Below are 20,903 nucleotides of genomic sequence, written 5' to 3' on the forward strand. Positions count from 1 at the left end.
CGGCCGCATTTTAACAGGCCTAAATGATGATGGAGGAGTGAGTGAGAGACGCATCCCTTCTTCTCTCGACTTTTTTCATGGATTCATTTTACAGTGGTTGACCTGAATCTGACTGAGAAGAGGCGAGAGGACAGCTGACAGATAACTGGCGTCCAGGACAGGGAACTGACAGATGACAGGCTGTGTGATTGAGAGGAGAAAGTTACAGAAAATGTGTAACATGCCGATGGATAACGGTACACGTTGGGGTGAATATCTAACCAGAAAAGTTGGTTTTATTTCTTGTTTTCGAGCCAAAAGTTATTCATTGATGAGTCGAGTGGTCCACGTACCGTTTCTTTTGTCATCTCTTGCACGGATAAAGCATTAAGTTGGGCTTAAAATGCGTTTATCCACATGACAATTAGCTTAAATTCACTTACTTGAAGTTAGAACAAGGAGTGTGAATGTATAATAATTTGACCTTTGGTGTCAATTTATCAAATATCGTAAATTAAAAGGCCCGGACTATAGTATCTTACGTAAAACGTGAAGAAATCGTGTTAATCAAAACGTGTCTGGTGCTACCTCAACATGGCCAAAACCTCTTCATCTTCACCTCGTGGTTATCTTGGTCCACCTACCCTGAAACCACACAGGACGCAGGGGCGGCGCATGCGTCAAAGCGCCAATTACGCAAAGACGCATATGAAAACTCAAAATTAAAAGCGCTCGGAGTTGGTGAAATGTGAAATACACAACCGTGTGATGAGGAAACGTCACATTCCCTCGACCCGCCGATCACCTCAGGGTCTCCTTTTGATTGGGAGGCGGCAAAAGCCTGTGATCAGCGGACTAACTCAGATGCTGCTGGAGAGGAGGCGGAGTGATCCCTCCTGCCCTACGACTCACGTAAACCGACTCTGCTCTCGGACCCGCAGCCACTGTCAGAGCGACGCCGGGGATGAAGCAACGCGGCTGTGATATACACGGATCCTGCTCACACACTCCGCGTCTCTTTTAAGGATTTAACATTATCGCTTTTATCTTTGGCAAAGGCTATAACCGTCTGACGTCTTGAGTGTTGGCTTTATTTACCCTACACATGTATTTCTCAACCATTTCCACGAGAATTGGGTCATGATCACATCGCCCACGGTCTCTGTCCTGAGAAATAGCACGAATCCAGCGTGGGAGAGCGGCTCCTCGGGGGAGAAGGGCGCAGTGAAGATCAGCCAGCTAACCGTCCACAACTCCGTTCCTCCCGCAGACCCTTCTCGCCAAGCCAGTCGCCTTCCCATAAAGGTTTTGAAAATGCTCACGGCTCGAGCAGGACACATTTTGCACCCGGAGTATCTCCAGCCTTTACCGTCCACCCCGATCGGTCCCATTGAGGTAAGCACTAAAACATTTTTTTTTTTGTGAAAACGTTTGCGCACACGGGCATCAATTCGCTTAAACTACAAAGTGACTCCCCTCGGAAATCACTGGACTTCCAACCCGCTATCATCGGATGAATTTTGTGGACGAAATGGGTCAATAACTGCTGACAAACAAGATTTAAATTAGAATAATAAATACAATATTTGATAGATGACGGAACAGCCCTGAATACTCTCCAAATGACCTAGACCTGGTTTACGAGTTGATTTCTTAACATAATGGTTGATCTTTTTTTCTCTGCATAAACCGATGTGTCGAATTTGAACTCACTTTGAAAATTAATAATCTTGTTGTAGCAAATTGATGCCAATATGTGTAATGTCGTTTCGGACGTGTGGCAGTTTGACAATCTTATCTTCTATCTCATGTAAAACAGCTGTGTGTGTGTGTACGTTCGCCCTTACATGCCCATTGTGCCGAGTTTTTTTAAGTTTCATCCAGAGATAAGTTTATACGCAATGCGTAAAATACGCGGAACGGTCATGTGTGCGTATTTACTACCAAAAATTATATGTACAAGTGCTTTATGGACGTCATTAATTGTGTTTTGTCCTATTTCACAGCTGGATGCCAAGAAAAGTCCACTGGCTCTTTTGGCACAAACATGCTCTCAGATTGGAAAACCGGACCCGCCGTCCTCCTCCAAACTGTCCTCTGTGACCTCAAATGGATCTAGTGACAAGGAGACCAAATCCGGTCCGCTGAAAATGAGCGACATCGGAGCCGACGACAAATCTAGCTTCAAACCTTACTCTAAATCCTCAGAGAAGAAGGACTCGAGCAGTAGCCTCAGTGGAGATAAAACCAGTTTCCGAGTGCCTAGCGCCACCTGCCAGCCGTTCACCCCCAGGACAGGCAGCCCCAGCTCATGCACCTCCGTCTCTCCACTGCCGTCTGAAGGCAAAACGGGGGACAAGGAGGAAACGAAGGAGTCTGACAGCAATAAAAGCAGTACAACAGATAGTAACGGCAGCCATAGGATAAGTGGAATTACCTCTGATGGCAGCCAACACCAGGAGAACACATCTGGATCCAAGACTGTTACATCAGACTCACCATGCGTAACCTCATCGTCCTCCTCCGTCATCGGCTCTGGACTGGTTGCCCCTGTTTCCCCCTATAAGCCTGGTCACACAGTTTTCCCCTTGCCACCTGCTGGTATTTCCTATCCTGGAAGTTTAGCGGGTGCCTATGCAGGTTATCCGCAGCCGTTCCTCCCTCATGGAATGACCCTTGACCCCACCAAATCCAGCAGTCAGCTTTTGAGCGCACAGTTCGCTGCTGCCAGCTCACTGGGATGCAGTAAAGCAGGAACGAGTCCACTAGCTGGAGCGTCCCCGCCGTCCCTCATGTCTGCTAGTCTGTGTAGAGACCCCTACTGCCTGAGCTACCACTGCACAAGCCATTTGTCTGGTGCATCCAGCGCCAACTGCGCACATGACTCTGCGGCCGCTGCTGCTGCGGCCGCCACGGCGCTGAAATCTGGATACCCCCTCATGTACCCGGCGCACCCGTTACACGGCGTGCATTCCTCGGCCCCGTCCTTCGGCGGGCATCCGTTGTATCCTTACGGGTTTATACTGCCCAATGACCCCCTGCCGCACGTTTGTAACTGGGTGTCTGCTAACGGACCTTGCGACAAGCGCTTTTCCTCCTCCGAGGAGCTGCTCAGCCACTTGCGGACTCACACGGCCTTTGCGGGTACGGAGAAGTTGATATCTGGGTACCCGGGGTCTTCCTCTCTCGCCAACGCCGCTGCCGCCGCTGCTATGGCTTGTCACATGCATATGCCTCCTAATGGCAGCCCAGGCAGCCCCAGTACGCTGGCCCTGAGGGGCCCCCATCACCCACTCGGACTGAGCAGCCGCTATCACCCGTATTCAAAGAGCCCCCTGCCCACTCCCGGAGCCCCGGTGCCGGTGCCTGCAGCCACCGGGCCATATTACTCCCCGTACGCCTTGTATGGACAAAGACTGACAACAGCCTCGGCCTTAGGATACCAGTAGAGACAAAGAATTATACATTTATAAAGGAGATTTAGGCCCAATGAGTTTTATATTGTACTTCATGCAGGGACTGGATCCATGTGGGGATCAGTGTATTTATTTGCGATAGCTTCAAGCGTGACTAAAAATAAAAAATAATTATAATATAACTTTCAACAGCCTCAATGTGCATTATTTTACACAAGAGAGATTTTGGGGTCATGTTTACCTTCTGTGCATCGAAAATTATTTTTCTGCTTATTTAAATGGAACTTTTTTCCCCCCCCAACCACTAAACAATAACATGGATTTGATTCTTTATGCTGAATCAACTGTTAAGTCTTTCAAAAGTCACATTAATTCTGTCTAATGTAGACGATTTAAAGGGCCGCTTGTACTGAGTGATTTGACAGATTGATGGACGTGGAAAATCAGTCACAGCAGCTTCTTCAGAATTGTCATTGATTTATTTTGTGTGGCTGCTGTGGCCTCGTGCAACGTGACGCCCGTTTTTACCCGCATGACGTTTTTAAAGCTTTAGGCAGCTCTAAAGTTGCTTCCAGTGATCTATTTTTTTTTCCAGAACTTTTTTTTTTTAAATACACATTTACTATTTATTGTACATAAAGTGAGCCTCAGTCAGGTCAAAACGCCTTTTAGTTTTAAGCAGAGGAATTAATCTAATTGCCTAAATCATTTTTCTTTTTTTTCATTTTGTTTCAGGATGTTGGTTTGGCTGTGCAATGGGGTTGTTTATTTTTTATTAAATTGATCATTATTTTGTGTAAGAGGCTGTGGCAAACACAAATACATTTAAAGAGTATTTATATCATTTATTTGTGAATCATTACAGTGAAATCTAACAAATTTCCTTTTAGTCATAACTTCTGTTTTGTGTTTTGTGTTTTGGTGTTGCCATGATGAGGCTGACTGGGGTTTTTCAAGGGCGTACAGATGTAAAAACAAATTACCGAATTACAAAACCATTTCATGTTTTTATATTTCATACAAGATAACATCTTGGATGAATGAGGCGTCTATGAGCATGTATGTTTTTGTTTTATTAACTTACGGCGACAAGAAGCTAAACCCACTTGGTAGATTATATTGTGAAGGCCTTGGTGCTGTGGCTACAGTCTGTGCAGCGTGTGTGTGTGTGTGTGTGTGTGTGTGTGTGTGTGTGTGCAGATGCGATATCTCTAGGCCTCATCAGAACATGCTGAATCTTCTCAATCATGAGGTCATGGATTATCGTTTCATTAACGAAGACAAATGAGCTACTGATATCAGCGAAGAGCTCTCTAAACAAAGATTTACGATGACACCAGATGTGGAACGTTTCCACAGCTTTTGTGATTGCTGTAATGAAGCCATGAAGCACAGAGCATGAAATAAAACAAGGCCTAACTATTTAATCAGCCCCTTAAAACAAATCAACTAAATCAAGCTAACAGTGTCATTATCGGTCCGCAGTAAATCAGGCTGCTCTCCAGCAATAAAATCGCCATCATTAGCGGTCAGATGTCATATTCATCAAACAAACCCATCTTTCATGTAGATTAGTCCAAAACATAGCTCAGTGATATATGCTAATAAAGCCCCTAACAATTCAACACTGCGTCCAGTCTAGCATGAAGCCAGCCAGCCAGCGTGGATCATATGTGATGCCTCTTTTTTCATTCATAAACAGTACATCAATGTGATGTGAACAAATGGATCTTTGAACGTAATTTCTCAACATTTAATTTGATGTGTGACACTGCTGTGTAAACTTACACGTCCTCTTATGTCTGTGCAGATAAACCAGTCAGTAAATTATTCAGTACATTAAATTTTATAGGATCAGCTGATGCATTAGTTTGAATTTAGGAATGGACTTAAAAGTCTGTGGACTACAGCAGAACATCTCTGCTCGTTACATGTGGATCAAATGTTTAGAAAATTATAATAAGAGAGTCTTGGATTTTACAGTGTTAAGTTATTTCTTGTGTGGAAACTTAATCATGTTTTTTTTTAATACTCATTAATAGTATATTATTAAGTGAAGGATTTTATAATATTAATAGCTTTTTAGCGTTTTTTGTTTTGTTTTGTTTTCCAGGAAGTCTCATTAAAACTAAGAACTCTATTCCAAGGGGTAAATCAGAGCAAATGACAAACACGCAAGATCACAAATTAGTCTCATGAAACAGCCCTTACACACAGACTTTCACAAAATATTTTTTAAAAATATCAGTAAGGAAAGTCCCTCAGATGTCTCTAAAGTTAAAATATGTTGCCATTATTCTAGCAGAAAGTTGCATAGTGCTGGAAAAGAGTTTCCCTGTGCAGTTCAGTTTTTGGTATAAGAACTAGTCTGCTGTCTTTAGCTTTGCTTTTAACTATAAGGATAAAAAAATATACTTAAATATGTTGCCTTATAAATAAAAACTGTATATCCTGCTGCAGTAAATGGTATCCTATCGTAATCCACCATAAAAAATACTGTATTAGTGGATTGTACAATGTTTTTTGCTTTTTTCATCTCCAGAATAAGAATACAAAAACATTTTTTAGTTTACAAGCAAGTTATTCAACATTAGTTTTGTTGAACAATCTGCTATCTAACCAGTATTTATGATAATATATGTATTCTATCAATTACATCACCATTTTGGCCATGGAGCAACAATTTGAGCTTATGTCGTATATTTAGCCTTTTCAGGATTTAGAAAAAGTTTTAACATAATTAAGGAGGTCTGGAGGTTATCGGGGGCAGATGCTGCATCATATGGATACAGGTACTGTATAGGTACATCTGTTTATAACATTAACTGGCTCAGTGGACTTCAATACAACCATCCTACGACGGTAAAGTCTATCAATTTCTTTCTAGTGACAGATGATCTCTTCCCCACATGCTTGAATCTAAAATACTGTCGGGACACGAGACAGTGGATGGCTTTGTGACTCCACGTTGAATCACAGGGACGGCCTCACCTGCTCTGCTTTGAACTGCAGCATGAGCAAGACTCGTGGCCTTTCACCTAAGGGGGAACAGATCAGCGCAGCGTGGGCCCGTCGCGGACACATGTTGAAAAATTGTGTTCTGTGTATGCGTTAACGGCCTGCATGCGCGTCACTTCTGCACAGCTGCGCGCCATGTGTTGCGCTGTGTATGGCGTGTTATGGTTGAAGGCGGCGGACGTCATTGCTGCCACGCCGGGCTGACGTTGCTCGGAAATGGATTTTTCACAAATTCATCAAATACATAAATCATCCAGCTTTCAAACACTTGTTATACATGTTGTAATTATATAATGAATTTAACACTCTTTTGTCAGCTGTATTAATGATCCAATCGAGGGATTTCCCTGTCGTTACATAAACTTTTGCTGCTTTGAATAAAAATTCCTCACTGCTTATGTACTCTGGAGAGGCAGGCGGATCTTTGTTAACAGACGCAAAGGAAAAACCAATGACCTTTTGCATGTTCAATCAGCTGAGAAGTGCGTCTTCCATCATCCCGAGAAACATGGAGGTTTATTTTTGCAGGAGAAAGGCTTTTGCTTCTCCAAACAAGCCCAAGTATTTATCATCACTCCATCATTTCCTCTCTTTGACAAGCAAAGTAAACGGTAGGAATACAAAGTTAAAAGCTGGGGTTTTTACTGAGCCGTTGACCTTTGGAGCTTGTCTTCTTCTATTAACTTTAGTGAGGCATCATAAAATGAAGCGTGGTATACTGAGATTATCTTAATGTGGACAACTTGTGTGTGTATATTTCCTGCATGCTCACGATAAAGTGTGTCTTTTTGAGTTATAAGCCAGCCGATGGGAAATGGAGAGAAGGGGAATTTTTCCCTTGTAGGCAGTCTGTCAACACACAAAGCAAAGGAAAGAGCAACAGTGAGTTAAACAGTGGGCCCTTGTCTTTCAGCACTCAACATTCCCTATAATTTACACACCACTGACAGGGGCCATATTTAAGTCTGTCATAGGCGGCAAACTTTTTGTTTCCAAACGTCTTGCTCACAGTTAGTCGGCTTCTGCTATGGTCCGGGTGATTAATGACTTATAGCCTTATTGTGTGGAGGTGGCTAATTAACTACAGGCTGACTGAAGAGACATGCTATGAAAACCTCCTGATAACCCCAACTTTTTTCCCCTCCTCGTGTTGGCATGTGGAAGCTCTTATTGACAAATTTGCAAGAAGCAGACTAACGTTGAGTAAGATGAATGGCCTCTGCGAACAGTAAACAGCCTTTAATTTAACAGTGTTTAAATGTATGACACACTGGCATTGTGCTTCCTCGCCGTTCGTGCTCTCTGGTTGAGAAACGCAGCCAAAGTTCCCCCTGCTGTAGGTTTAAAATTAGGCTTGGCATATTCATGGAGGGAGTTTCTGGGTGCGTGGGCTGGTGTTCATTGCCTCTAAGTTTTTCGGCAGTCCCTTCAGACTGACGCTCTGAGACAAAGACAATCAGTTTCTTTCACAAACTACACGTGAACATGTTGAGCGGGCAGCCGTTGTGAAGGAGATCTGATACAGTCATAAACAAATAAATGGATTTTGTAGAGCCAGCAGAGGAGGAGGACAAAGAAAACATTATATTGCACACAAACTAACAATAAACCAAAGCCACACAAGCTGTTCCTTAAGGTCAACGGCTCGTTGTGGCAGACACACGACTGGCCAGAAATTGTGCAGCCATCTCCTCCACTTTATCTCCCCCTTCCTATTATTAGGTTTGTTAACATACTGTATTGCCGTGTTTGCAGTCATGTCGACAGGCTAACTTAATCAAGTTACTATCGAACTCGTGTGCTTCGCCCAGTGCGACAGTTTTAGTGCCAGAATTATTGCCTTGACCTATGAGAGGAAATTAGCTGTGGACTCAACTTGGTGACTTTTCTTCCTGGTGAAAAAAAAAAATTTATCAGAACAGTGACAATGATGGAAAATAGCAGGGAACAAAAAAAAAAAAAAAAAAAAAAAAAGTTCTTTCAATAACGTTGCAAATGAAAAATGCCACGTGGACCCAAAGTGGTGCAAAATGCATAATGCCAGCTGGCAGACCATTACAGGTGATGGACATACCTAAGTCAAATATAACAGACTGCTGTTCATTAATATACAGGAGAGCCTGCAGAATCAAGCCTGCCATCTGGTTAAATCGACAGAGTAATCTACAGCTCGTGATTAGGGCTGAGGAGCAGAGTTTCTCTTTAATCTTTTTCAGCTTTCAGAAAAAAATTTCCATCTGCACCATGTGGCACATCATTTTTCTTTAAGACAAATGGACTGTTTTCGTATGATCCAAAATTAAATCAGCAGAAAACAATCAATCTTGTAAAAGGCCTGGGAAAAGAATTGAGATTTGGATTTGGTTTTCCCTCCTCTTGTCTTTAATGTCTCACCTCTCACTTTTCTTGTCTGACTGGCTTTGCAGCCGTCAGCATTCTTCCCATGATGCTCTCTGCTCAGTGCCATCACATGGCCTATACCGAGCCCTCAACTAATGATGAATATGAAAATGTGCCTTAATATAGTGATCCCTCTTCAGCTTCGTTCCCTGTGGCGCTCCACAACAGATGGTGACCTGTGAGAGTCTGTGACACCAGAACCAAAATCCACACTGACGCATAAAAGAAGACAAAATACTTCAAGTCATCCTGTCTGCAAATTAGTGAGATGACACAACTGTCAGGTGCCAGCCTCCTGTGACAGTTGCCCCCCTCCCCATTACAGGAGCAGCGATGCTTTCACTGCACGACAAAAGGGAAATGGGTGCATGTTTTTTTATAGGAGACCTGTCTGTCAGCTGGCTCTCAAGTCATAACAAATCACCAGCACTCAGCTGAGGCTGAACATTCAGGGCATCAGGAGGAAGACGGATGACCTGCAGGCCTTTGAAGTGCTCTGGCAGTTCAGATGGCTCAGCGGCGCTGACAGAGAAATATACACAACAGAGCAACCAATAATGAGAACATTAAACATTCCAGCCACCTGACAGGCTGACAAAAACAGCCTGGCCCCACATCAATCATCCGCTGAGACATAACCTTGACAATTAGTCCCATCTGATACTCCCTGTAACCCCTGGGCCTGCACTGCAATGTGACTCCACTTAAGAAGGAGAAAGCCAAAGAGCTTAATCTAATTCCTTAATTCTGATTGATAAAGACGTAGTAGCAACAGAGACCGCAATATATATCGGTTCAACACATGATGGATTCAGAATCAGTTGGCAAGCTCTTTGTAAAGTAATGACTCTCCAAGGATAGATCTGAAAATAGAAAAATGCACATACTGTAGTTCAATTATTTTCCTGGCTGCCTCTGAAGATGTTGCGGCTAAGAACACAAAAAAATGTATCCAGCATATGTTTATGGCTCTGCCTGCTCAAATATGTGTTTTAACGCCCCACAGGCATTTGGAAGCTATATAAATACTTGTAGCACAGCCAACGTTTCAATATAACTCGAGGCATAGATTCAACATGAATAGTTCTTTAATGCACGTCTAACGAGGTTACATATCTTACATCTGTATCTGTGTAAACATGTGCTAAATGTCAAGTCTGCTATTAAAAAGCACTATAAATTTTGCTCACTAAAAGACTAAATATCATTAATGTTATGAAAAATAATAATTACGGTGCTTTTTATTGTGAGTGTACTCCTCATTAGCCATGTACAGAATATTTTTCAGTCTTGCCCAAACTCTACACCCCAAATTTAAGTCGGTTGACCCTCCGAAAAAAGCAAGGGGCCATGTTGTCATCACTCCATTCACTCTAACTATGTAGTTACCATATGACAAATGAGCCATGTGAAATGACATTTCCCTTTTGCCTTCACACCTGTAGAGAAAAAGCAAAGCAAACGACAGATGGATGGATGGCAGAACCTCAAAACTACTGTATCTCCTACTCGTTTGGCAAAATGGAAAGAGCCGGGCCAATGACTGTTTACAAAAACTACCTGAGACAGAGCTGCGGAGTTCCAAGCCCTGAGGATGATAAATGGCTTTGCTAACCCTGTGGGACTACAGACCCAAATGAGGACAGAGCTAATTGCCGTGCGAAATACTTTGGCATGAATGGAAAGAAAATGCAGGCGAGCCGCAGCCAAAAAAGGGCCCAGTTGCTGCTCTGAACTCCTAGTTGGCTTTTGCTTACAACAGTTCACTCGGTGTCCATAAATCATGGACTGCTTACAGCTGAAACTGCCCTTAGTCATCAACATGCAATAGACTGAGTGACAGATTCCATCCTGACTACATTAGCCCCTGGTTCAAACGAGGCTCCTTTTTTTTAACTCTCCTACCATCTTGAAGCTCACAGGAAATGAAAACCAGATGGCTGAGGATTGCTGTGTACAACATAAAGCTGGACTCATATGGGAGAAAAAGACACAAAAGAGTAAAAAAAGAAAAGTGCATACATTGTTGGAGGAAATGATAGGGGTCAATTTGAGGTATCCTGGGTTTTTGATATCCTTCAAATACTGCTTCAGATATGGTTTTATCCTGAGGCTATGATTTGCAGCACATTACTCATTTTCAGCTGACAGGAGGACTGAAATGCGGTTTCAGGCTGTGTTACACCCACACAGGTGAGCACAAGTGTAAAGTCCACAGTAATTCGCAGCTACATCTGTGATTTCTGAACTCCTGAACGATCTTGAATTTCTTATTTCAATGAGAAGAAATGTTTAGAGATGTTTTAATTGCATCGGAGTTGAGGTTCTGTATCCAAATAATCATAGTCATAGACAGTAATGGGATACATGTGCCAGATTTTTTTTTTTCACAAGCAGTGTGGCTAATTTATGTGTTTTTAAAACACATTACATGTTTTTGGTCTATGGCGAAGAGGAATGCGCTATATCAGACTGTGGCTACCCAGGAAATACTTTTGGTCTTTTCATGGGATTTGTTGACAATAAGACAAATTATCACCAGGCTTAAAGTAAAAGCCCTGTAAAGTCATCTAAAGTGTAATTTTGTCTTGTTTTGAGTCACAGTCACATTTGATCATCATTTAAAAAAGTCAGTTAAACCAAATAACATATAAAATACCAGTTTACTTTCTACCAAAGATTTAGGCCCTCTTAAAACTGTTCAGGGTAATGCGGTTATTTTTTTTATTCTTTTTTAATCGGTGCTTTGAGCATCCCAAACCAAATTCCACTCACCACCATTGTATTGTGGTGGAGACAAAAACCTCAGTGGCAGATATATCAAAATCTGTACAAAAAAAAAATTCTTTCGCAACAAATCTCATGTGCAGAGCCAAACCAACAATGAATTGTTCCTGCTTTCATGTATTGTGCGTGTATCCAAAGCCTGATATATCTCATTCTTCTGTGCTGTAGACCTCCAAAAAACTATTAAAAACACTTCAATGAGCAACACTGTTGCACTGGGTGGCATGTTCTCTGGTTCTTTGTTTAGAAACAGCTCCAAAGACTAATAACAGCAATCACGTTTTCAATCTCTGGAGAGTAGTTCCATGTAAGGCAGATGTCACTGAGCATGTGCTGAAACGCAGTTCTGTTTACAGAGCTCAGCTAGCTTGCTGTGCTACATATCACAATCTCTTGACTTTGCACTAGTTCACTGAGAAATTAACAATGTAGCACAGAGCGTGCAACCACTGACGTGTTTTCTTATAGTTTTTGGACAACAACAGTGATCTACGGCAAAGAGGAATAAGATATATTAAAATATATATCAGGCTAAGAATACACACACAATACTTGTAAGTTGATCAATTCATTGTTGGTTTGGTGGTACTCAGGGAATTGCAGCAGGTCTCTGGTCTGTGTGTCAATATGTCTAATACCCAAGTAGATCAGAGCAGACCTGCTATCAGCTCTAATCAAACGGGTTTGTCACGTATGTCTCCTAGGGATCTGCTCCAAATATATTTAATTCCTTTTAATTAGACCTAAACCTAATAAGTAGCGCTTATAGCTGATAAATGTTTGCTCATAAGGCTAAGTACCAGTATGATTAGACCTTTAAAGTGCTCCTTTCATAATCTTTAATGGAAAGGCCATGAAGCACGTTATACTCAGCTGGTTAAGTAAACATCAAAGTAAAATTACAAAGAGCCTCATGCAGACACGGAGAGCTGCTTTACGGCAACAAATGGCTGCAATATACTGTAACACAATTTATAGCACAAAGTCAGCCTTTGTTTTTAATAACCTTGATTTATATACATTTATGTCAGTATATATTCCTTATGCAAGCTGCAGTCAATTATATTTTTACTTTTTTGCCACCATCAAGCAGACCTATGAAATATTCCCACCTGCCCTTCATGCCATAACATTTGTGTTTTTATTTTATGAGGAAAGCTGGTGGTGACTCATTTTAATTCAATTGCATGAACCGGAGGCACAATCTGTTTTTCATGTTCACTGGCTCCGGCTGAAAACACCTGCCCTGTTCTCACAGCTAATATATTAAGTAGTAAGTGGCTGAGCAGATGTTGTAGGGTCAGCAGGGAGTCCAGGGCCTATAGAGCGCTCAATATTTATTGGACCGGATCAGAAGGCAATGACATGAGCCGTCTTCTCACTTGATAAATCACGTTTTACATACAGGTAGAAGCCAGAGCATGCTCTACCCTCCTAGAAACACCTTTTCCAATTTGTCAGCCTCTAAATCGTTACAAGGGCCTGATCAGCAGGTATTTTTTACTTCTAGAAATGCATCGCCAATCAGGAGGAAACCTCTTGGAAAAACAGTTAACTTGCAACTTTCTTACTGGAAACTGTAACACGCTGGAATCTTTTATTTGTGTTTGCTTTGCGATCATTCATGGAGATCAAAGCCCCGTGCTTAGGGCCTCGGTGTCAGCGCAAGACATCGATGACATCTCCCATTCACACCGAGTCTTCTCCTCACATCTCACATGCGCTCAGTCGTCACATCCCACAACAAAGAGAGACGCCCCGAGTTATCATCCATCAAACCGAGCCTTTTATGGCCCATCAAAAGACAATGAACTGCCAGAGTGAAAGGAGTGTTTGCAACATGAAGTGACAGCGAATACTCCAGACAGAGATTAAACAGTGCTGGAAATGAGAGAGCTACATAATGTTTGGGTAATTTGTGAGAATTAGACGTTATGATTCATCTTTATGAAGGGAAGGAAAGCTCAGATATAAGCACACCACGACTCCCTGCTCTGATATTTCAGGCATCTCAATTTACTTTGGTTTTGAAGTGTAGGCTTCATACGGTTAAAGAGTGGAACACTGTTTTCAAACATCATCAAATATCTTTAACGCCTCACTTCTAAGGTATGAGCAACATTTTAAGATATAAAACAGACCTTCTAGGCTTATTTTCCAACAAAGCATCCCGTTTATTTCATCTACCATCAAAGAAAAAGGAGGTTAAAGAATAAAGAGAGCTACTGGCAGTACAGTACATCATTGTGTACAATGGAAGACTTGCAACATAAACCATCAACGGGTCTTTGTATGTTATCTCCCATGGATTATTCCTCTCAAGTCAACCATCAAGCACTGCGGGTATGCGCAGTTGTGGTGTGCGCCACCACGTGCAGCGTAGATTTTGCTGAAGCATTCAGGCTGAGTGAAACAGGACACCAGCATGATTATACTGTATCCTGTCTGTTTCTGATTTATTGTGACAGCAGAAACTCCCTGCAGAATCATGTCGTCAGAGAAACGCTGCTGAGAACGCTCAAAATTGCTAAATATACGACCGCATATCTACTAATGTTGAACGGAAACAGACGGCTCATTTTTGGCTTGAAAAGTAACAGCTGTGATTTTTTTTTTTTTTTTTTTTAAATCTACAAGCGCTTAAAGGGGTAATCTTCAAATTTTAACCACTAATGAGGAATTTGATGGTTTTGATCCTGTTCTGCAGGATATCTCAAAATGAATGATTGGCCATGAACCAAGGTACAAGTGATTAGTATACTAGTACGTACAGTGCTGTATACAGTACACACACCAGTATATACAGTTAGTATTTAGCAAGGAATTGGGACACAGCAAGTGTCCACAAATAGAACAATCACAAATCAAGTCTTTTAATCTGTGTACTAACTGGTTTTCATATTTTTTCCAGTGTGATCACACCACAGTCAAATACTGCTTATAAATAGTATGTACTATGGTGTTGGGACAAAGCTCAGGCATTGAAAGGTCGTGAATGGTAATTTGAGTCCTAGAACAGAGCCCTGGAACAGCTCTTTCACATACGTAATGAAGGAGTTGAGCTGTGGCTGTCTGTGGCGGTGTTTGTCTTCAGTGATTCACAGTCTTCAGTCTTCAGTCAGGTGTAAGGATGTTGCAGGCAGAGCCGCCTTTAAAAATCTGTCAGAACTGCTTCCTTGTGTAACCCACCACATATGGACATTGGACAGGACCTTCTTATTACAAATGAGGGTCAGATGGGGTCTGGTTGACTCTGGGCCTTGTCGTTCTTGTTTGTGTCTAAGGAGTCTTGTGATGCACGACTGTCAGAGCCAGCCAGGAGTCTGGCCAGAGGAATTAACGCTCCGCAGCAACTGCATGTGATCCTCCCTTGCTGTGTTGTACACTGGAACATCTTAATAATTGTTTACCGTTACAATGTCTCACCGCACATGACGTTATGCACAGCTCTGTGTGCTATTTCAGGGACACCAGTGAACGTTTATGCATATTTTGCTTCTCTTGTTTATCAATTCTCTGCTGTGAAAATTACATTTAAATTATTCTAATCGGACACTCTGCAGTAAATTATCTCTGATATTATCTTGGTTTGTGATCCCCTTAAGGAATAATTGAAAATATACTTAATACTCTCATTAAAAGCTTCCCTGAATAATGTGCAATTGTTGCTTTTCGTCTGTCAACCGTTGCATATAATTGTTATAATATAGGTTTGTCGAGGGGGGGAAAAAATACTGCTTATAGTGGTATCACCTGAACACAGCACTTTGAGCATGAAGGGAGGCATTATTCAGAATAAATGGATTATCAGGAAAACCAGCATAAATGACTCAATAAAACTGTTAAGCAGCCAGCCAGCAGTGGCCAACATGATTAATGGCAGGCGTTCCAAGACTGGATTTATTTTGTCTTTTATTTCTCCTTTAATGACTAGCCGCGAACACCACTCTTAATATATCGCCCATGTTTCTAGATTACCGGTGACTAATGAGGATTCAAAATGGCCGTTATCTACATTAATGTCTTTTTATTTGAAAAGTCAATACTGCCCGTGTGTGTATATGTGTGTGTGTGTGAGGAATATTCTAGTGAGAGCAACTTGCAGTGATCCATTATAAGCCTCCCAATTAAAAGGGCTTTGGAATGCATTAAGGTATTTTTAATGAGTAAAAGGTTGTGTCGTTACATTTGTGTTTAATTTTTTACCTCTATTGATATTCTTCATTCAGATAACAGTTTTGCTTTTCCATTAATCAACTAGATCTACTAAGTATATTTACTATCCCTCCGTCTACATCTACATCTGAATTATTAAAAACTTAAAGGTGCAGTGTGTAGAATTTAGTGGCATCTAGTGGTGAGGTTGCAGATTGCAACAAACTGAACACCCCCCCTCCCAAGCATGTAGGAGAACCTACATGCTGCACCTTTAAGGGCTTCAAGATGTTGTCACCCATTTTCTCCGTAGAGGATCAATGTTCTGCATTTGTGGGATAAATGAAGCTATACTTTACATGTGGCTGTTTTCAAAGTGGTTTTAGCCCATGGAGGTACAGTGCATTCTTGGTGCAGGGCCTCTCAGAAGACCTTGTGTTGAGGCAGGAGATATAGCTCAATTTAATGAAAGAGTCCAGCTCTGTAATGACCCCAGTGATTCATATATTCGTAAAGGAAATCAATCCCACATCAGCTAAGTGCAGAAACAGGATCTTCTACAGCCTTAAATCTTGGCATTGGGTAATATACACTAAACTGTAGGTTACATTAAACCGGAACATGTCATCGATGTGCAGAATAAGACAGATGAAGTTCATTACAGAGCTGAAAACAGGTATAAAGACAAAACATTGACTCCAATAACGGGCTTTAGAGAGAATGTAAAACCCAGGCCCAAGGCAGTGCTTTGTCAGACTGGACTGTTGTGCCACCAGACTGTTGTTCTTTCCATCTATGATTTAACACAGCAGAGCATGGCTAGATGGCACCCGGGAGAGGACTTGATTTTCATGTTTGCCAATCTTCTTTTATACCTGCCCATGGTGACCATAAATACACTTTTATGCCTCCCGGAGAAATGCTTAAAGAAGCAGTTTGTCCCAAGTCCTGTATAGACTCGTGTGGCAATATTCTTGATTGATGACAGCAGCAAAGTTTAGAAGACACCCCGGAGAGTTTTACCAATCTCGTTTGTTTGGGAGTTTTACATTTGAGCATAATTCCCGCTTGGCTGTATTTATGTGGGTTTTGGACTCCTTTATTCGGTCTTTTGTTCCCACAGTTCACTAATGAGGGAGAGCACCACCAGTGGTCATGGTTATCTCAAAGTGCTTTTTGTTAGGGGGCGGAGCCAAAAACAAGAGGACATTTTTAACATGCTTGGCTAGTGGACAGTGAGCTCTTGGTCAATTAACCCTTTTCATGATCATTGATGGGTTTAGGCTGCATATTGAGTCACGGTCAGGTGAAAACTAATGAGGGCTGCAACTAACAATTATTTAATCTAAAGATATTTTTTCTAAAATCTCAAAAATAATGACAAATTACACTATCATTGCTGGAGCTGTTAAGTTACTGTGTTCTTAAGATGATCGATTTTGTCTGATCTTGTCAAAAAAGGTATACAGCAACTTGCAATGATGTGAAATGGTGACAAGGAAGGAAACTTTTGCATTTGAAAAGTTAACCAGCAACCAGGTAATGTTTAGTGTTTATACTTAATAATACTTCAAAGTATGCGATCAATAACTAAAAGTCTGATAAATAAATTCAGTGTTTCAGCACCAGTAAGAGCCTTTTATCTCTAACTCTTGGTAAATTTTCATGTCCTTGTACCCACTGAAAGATTGAAGCTCCTTTGTTGTGTAGTCTGAGAAAATTCTTGGGTTCATAAAACATTTGATGGACTATCGGCCTTTCAAAATGATACATGAGATTCAAGTTTTTCTTAATTCTGAAAAACCTAACAGTATTAGTAAACTAATTTTGGAGATGAAATAAGAGTTTGAGTGTTGACATCAATCTCCAACACATGAGTCTTGTGTACTTCATCTTCATCAGTGCAAATGGAAACATTCTCTAAATGATAATCAAATTAAGTTGAGTTGAGTTCAGTAATCTCTGTCAAGTGACTGCTGCTGAAAAAAAGCATATTTTAATAAAAGAACAAGAATTACTGTCAGTGTCACTACCATCTCGCCACCTGCGTAACCCCTATTCAGTGGGCACTTACAAACTGGGAGGTCTGTCTATAAGACAGAATGACCCTCAGCCAAAATAAAACCCAGCTGGCTATACATAGAGAAGCGGCCCTTTAGCTTCTTCTGGGATTGATATATGGTAGCAGCATGACAGAGCAAAGCCGTCCCACCCAGCAGCTCTAAACTATCATAAATACCTCCCACCGAAGAGGAAGGTGGGTCAGTGCTGCAAACCTTTCCCTTATTATCACTGATCGTCTTTCAGTGGAACAGCATTACGATGATATGATCATATTGTGTTGTATCGTTTCACAAAATTCTGTTGTCCAAATGAATGTAAGTTAGTAAGTATTTGTTTTACTTGTGTGAAGAGTTTTCTCTGAAGTAATGCCTAACAGCAGATAACAGCTCAATGCTTTGAACATCAGTTTTGATTGTTGTGATTTATATTGTTTCTTATTAATAGGTTTTAGAGGTTTTGATTTCAACCATACAACTAAGCCCTTGTTTCACATGAAGTATAACCTGTTCATTTGTCAAACATCATATTGAGCTACTAATGACACTTTCATTAACAACTTAGGCTTTCATGTCACCACCTTATTCTTATGCCAAAGATACATTGATTGGGCACTGACGCAAACAAGGGCTATTTTAATACACAGGATCAAATTCATTAATTGCTGTCATCACATCAATCCAAAGCCAAGCTGAAGGAGATGACACCCGGACAGAATTAACATCGTTCAACAAATACTGCATGAACAATGTCATCGCTAAAACAAGTGAACAGCTGATAGAGAGTGAGAGCTTAAGAAGAATACATTGTAGGTTAATGACAGACAGAACAAATACAGACCAATGCAGCAGCGCCAGACTGAAAGTATTTTCCTGCACGCTGATGTTTCAATGATTGAGACATAATTAAAATAATTAATAGTCTAAACTAAGAATACACTGATCTCATAACAGAGGGGGAAAAGGTGGCTGGTGACAAGTGACAAGTTTTGGTTATTTCATGTGAAAGATTTCTTTATTTGTGTTTTTGTAGGTGGTCTTCTCACCAGTTTGAAGTGGGTGGCGTTCAGTTGGAGAAAGGTCACGTGTTTCCATGCATGGATCAGGTTTTAGTAACATTTAAATCATAACAGTTGGTGGGTAATTTGCCTCTGTTGCCAGGAAGCTATCAATCAAATATGATCAAACCACACCCACACAGCACTGATGAAGCCAATTAGCTGAATTTTTCAGTGTTAAACTCTTAATAAATAATAATTAAGGATGTTAACTAAGAAAAACATAAGATTTGAAGTCAAGTTTTGAGGCTTTAACAGTTTGTCTACACAGTTTGCATTAGCAGCAGTAGCTTCAATTCTCTATCTAGATAAAAAAAATTGCCATGATTAATGAAAATATTGACAGATAATCATAAATTGCCCACAAGCCTGTTGGATGATCCAGAGAAGAAACTGACAGTGGTGCTCTGAGCAAAATAAAAAAGACTGAATCAGACTGAACAACCGGCCCACATGGTTACCGAGATAGATACACTGTAATGTAGCATTTAGAGTCACATTACAGCGCCTTATGCTTTCCCAGTCAATAACAAGATGATTGGTTGGCAGTGGCATGTCTAGTTAGCGGGACATTGTCGCGCTTGACATTTATCATAGCTGCGGGGTCGTGAACTTGAAGCTAAACAGCAACTGAATCATTAAATGTGAACGGCTGCAGCTTTGCCGTCTCGGAGGCACTGACATAAGTGTTTTCATGCTGAAACAAGTGACTAACTTCCGCTAAGCTAAACACGTCTTTGTTCAAACTGGGACATTATGCGCTAAGAGGGACATATACTCCGGGGGTTGGCGAAACAATGGTTGCTTTAACAAGCGGATTATTTGCTGCATTTGATATTAATACCAATTACTATTATAGATGGATGTCTTCCTGTAAATCAAATCATGTGTTTTGTCTAGAAAAGCCAAAAAGGAACAATGATTCTTATTAAGAAGGGATAATATCCGTACATCCAGTGCTGGCTTATACTCTGTTCTTGTGCTGGAATTGGAGATATTAACTGTGGCGTAACAACTGTGGTATATCCAAAAACAATTTGTAATGAGATCGAATTGACTATATAAAACAACAATTCTATCATGTTTTGTGATCCTACATCTGAAAACATTTCCACAGTGAATGGATATCAGATAAATTAATTCAGTGTGCAGAATCTGTAGCTCCATAAAAACAATCCAAAAAGCTGTATTTCCACTCTTAAGCTTAAAGCAAATAGGATGTTCAATAAAAACAATGCACTGGCCCTCTCTGTTAAAAAAATCAATAGCTAGAGGACAAAGAACCTATAGCCATCACTTAATTCTCTTATCAGTGTGATTTAGGGGACAAGGATGATGTTAAATAACTGTAAATCCTTATCTTTGACTTTGTGGGTGGTTTATGGCAGTTTCAACAGCAGTTCAGAGACAGAATGTCCATACCTTCTGCCGGATACACAATTTATAGCTTTATTACTCTTTGTCTAAAAGAGCAGAGAAACATATAATTGAAAGGAAGAGATAGCAGGCAGCGGATGGAAGAACTGGAGAGGGGGCACACAGGAACTGAGAATCATCATTGCTAGAGACATATCATGGAGACAGTTTTATGGCTAAGGAGCCGGCCCTCGGTTTTTTGGGGCTCGTTTTTATGAAACGAGAGAGATCCAATTTTCTGATTCATCTGCAAACAGTCCCGATTGAGTTTAGTATTCTGACGCTGGGCTTCAAACTGGCCTACACGAGCGTAGAGGTCACTGAGAGGGCTCGAGGAGTTGAAGTCATGAGTTTGCGCTCACACTGTCACAGGCCCGCTCATATTTTTGCCCTCAGTGACAACCAGCCTATTGTTCTCCCTGATAAGGCTTCAGTGTGCACAGTAATGGGAATTAAGAAGGGCATAAGTCACGGAGAAATTGGGTGACAGCAGATCAATAGATAGTGGTGGAGCCTCAGGGACCATTAGTGAAGAGGACCCCTTTGTTTGTTCACTGGTGGGGAGAGTTAGTGGATGTTCGGTTGTGAATTAACTGTCGAAACTAAGAACACAT

General features: G+C 41.2%; 1 protein-coding gene and 1 long non-coding RNA gene across 6 annotated transcripts in view; one reads left to right on the forward strand and one right to left on the reverse strand.

The window, feature by feature from the left end:
- The window catches only part of LOC137172565 (uncharacterized), a 225,102-nt gene that overhangs the window by 188,178 nt on the left and 16,021 nt on the right, over positions 1-20,903 (reverse strand). The window lies entirely within an intron of this gene.
- On the forward strand, positions 719-3,580 carry LOC137172562 (zinc finger protein 503-like). The gene is made up of 2 exons (XM_067577074.1): positions 719-1,374; positions 1,986-3,580. The coding sequence occupies exons 1-2, from the start codon at positions 1,120-1,122 to the stop codon at positions 3,426-3,428; spliced, it is 1,698 nt and encodes a 565-aa protein (XP_067433175.1). The 5' UTR covers positions 719-1,119; the 3' UTR covers positions 3,429-3,580.

This window comes from Thunnus thynnus, chromosome 20 (genome assembly GCF_963924715.1).
Source record: "Thunnus thynnus chromosome 20, fThuThy2.1, whole genome shotgun sequence".
Lineage (NCBI taxonomy): Eukaryota > Metazoa > Chordata > Actinopteri > Scombriformes > Scombridae > Thunnus > Thunnus thynnus.

Excerpts from the sequence above, each read along its gene's own strand:
- LOC137172562 (XM_067577074.1), top strand. The coding sequence starts at position 1,120 with ATGATCACATCGCCCACGGTCTCTGTCCTGAGAAATAGCACGAATCCA. Across the intron at positions 1,375-1,985 it reads CCCCGATCGGTCCCATTGAG|CTGGATGCCAAGAAAAGTCC; the intron begins GTAAGCACTAAA and ends CCTATTTCACAG.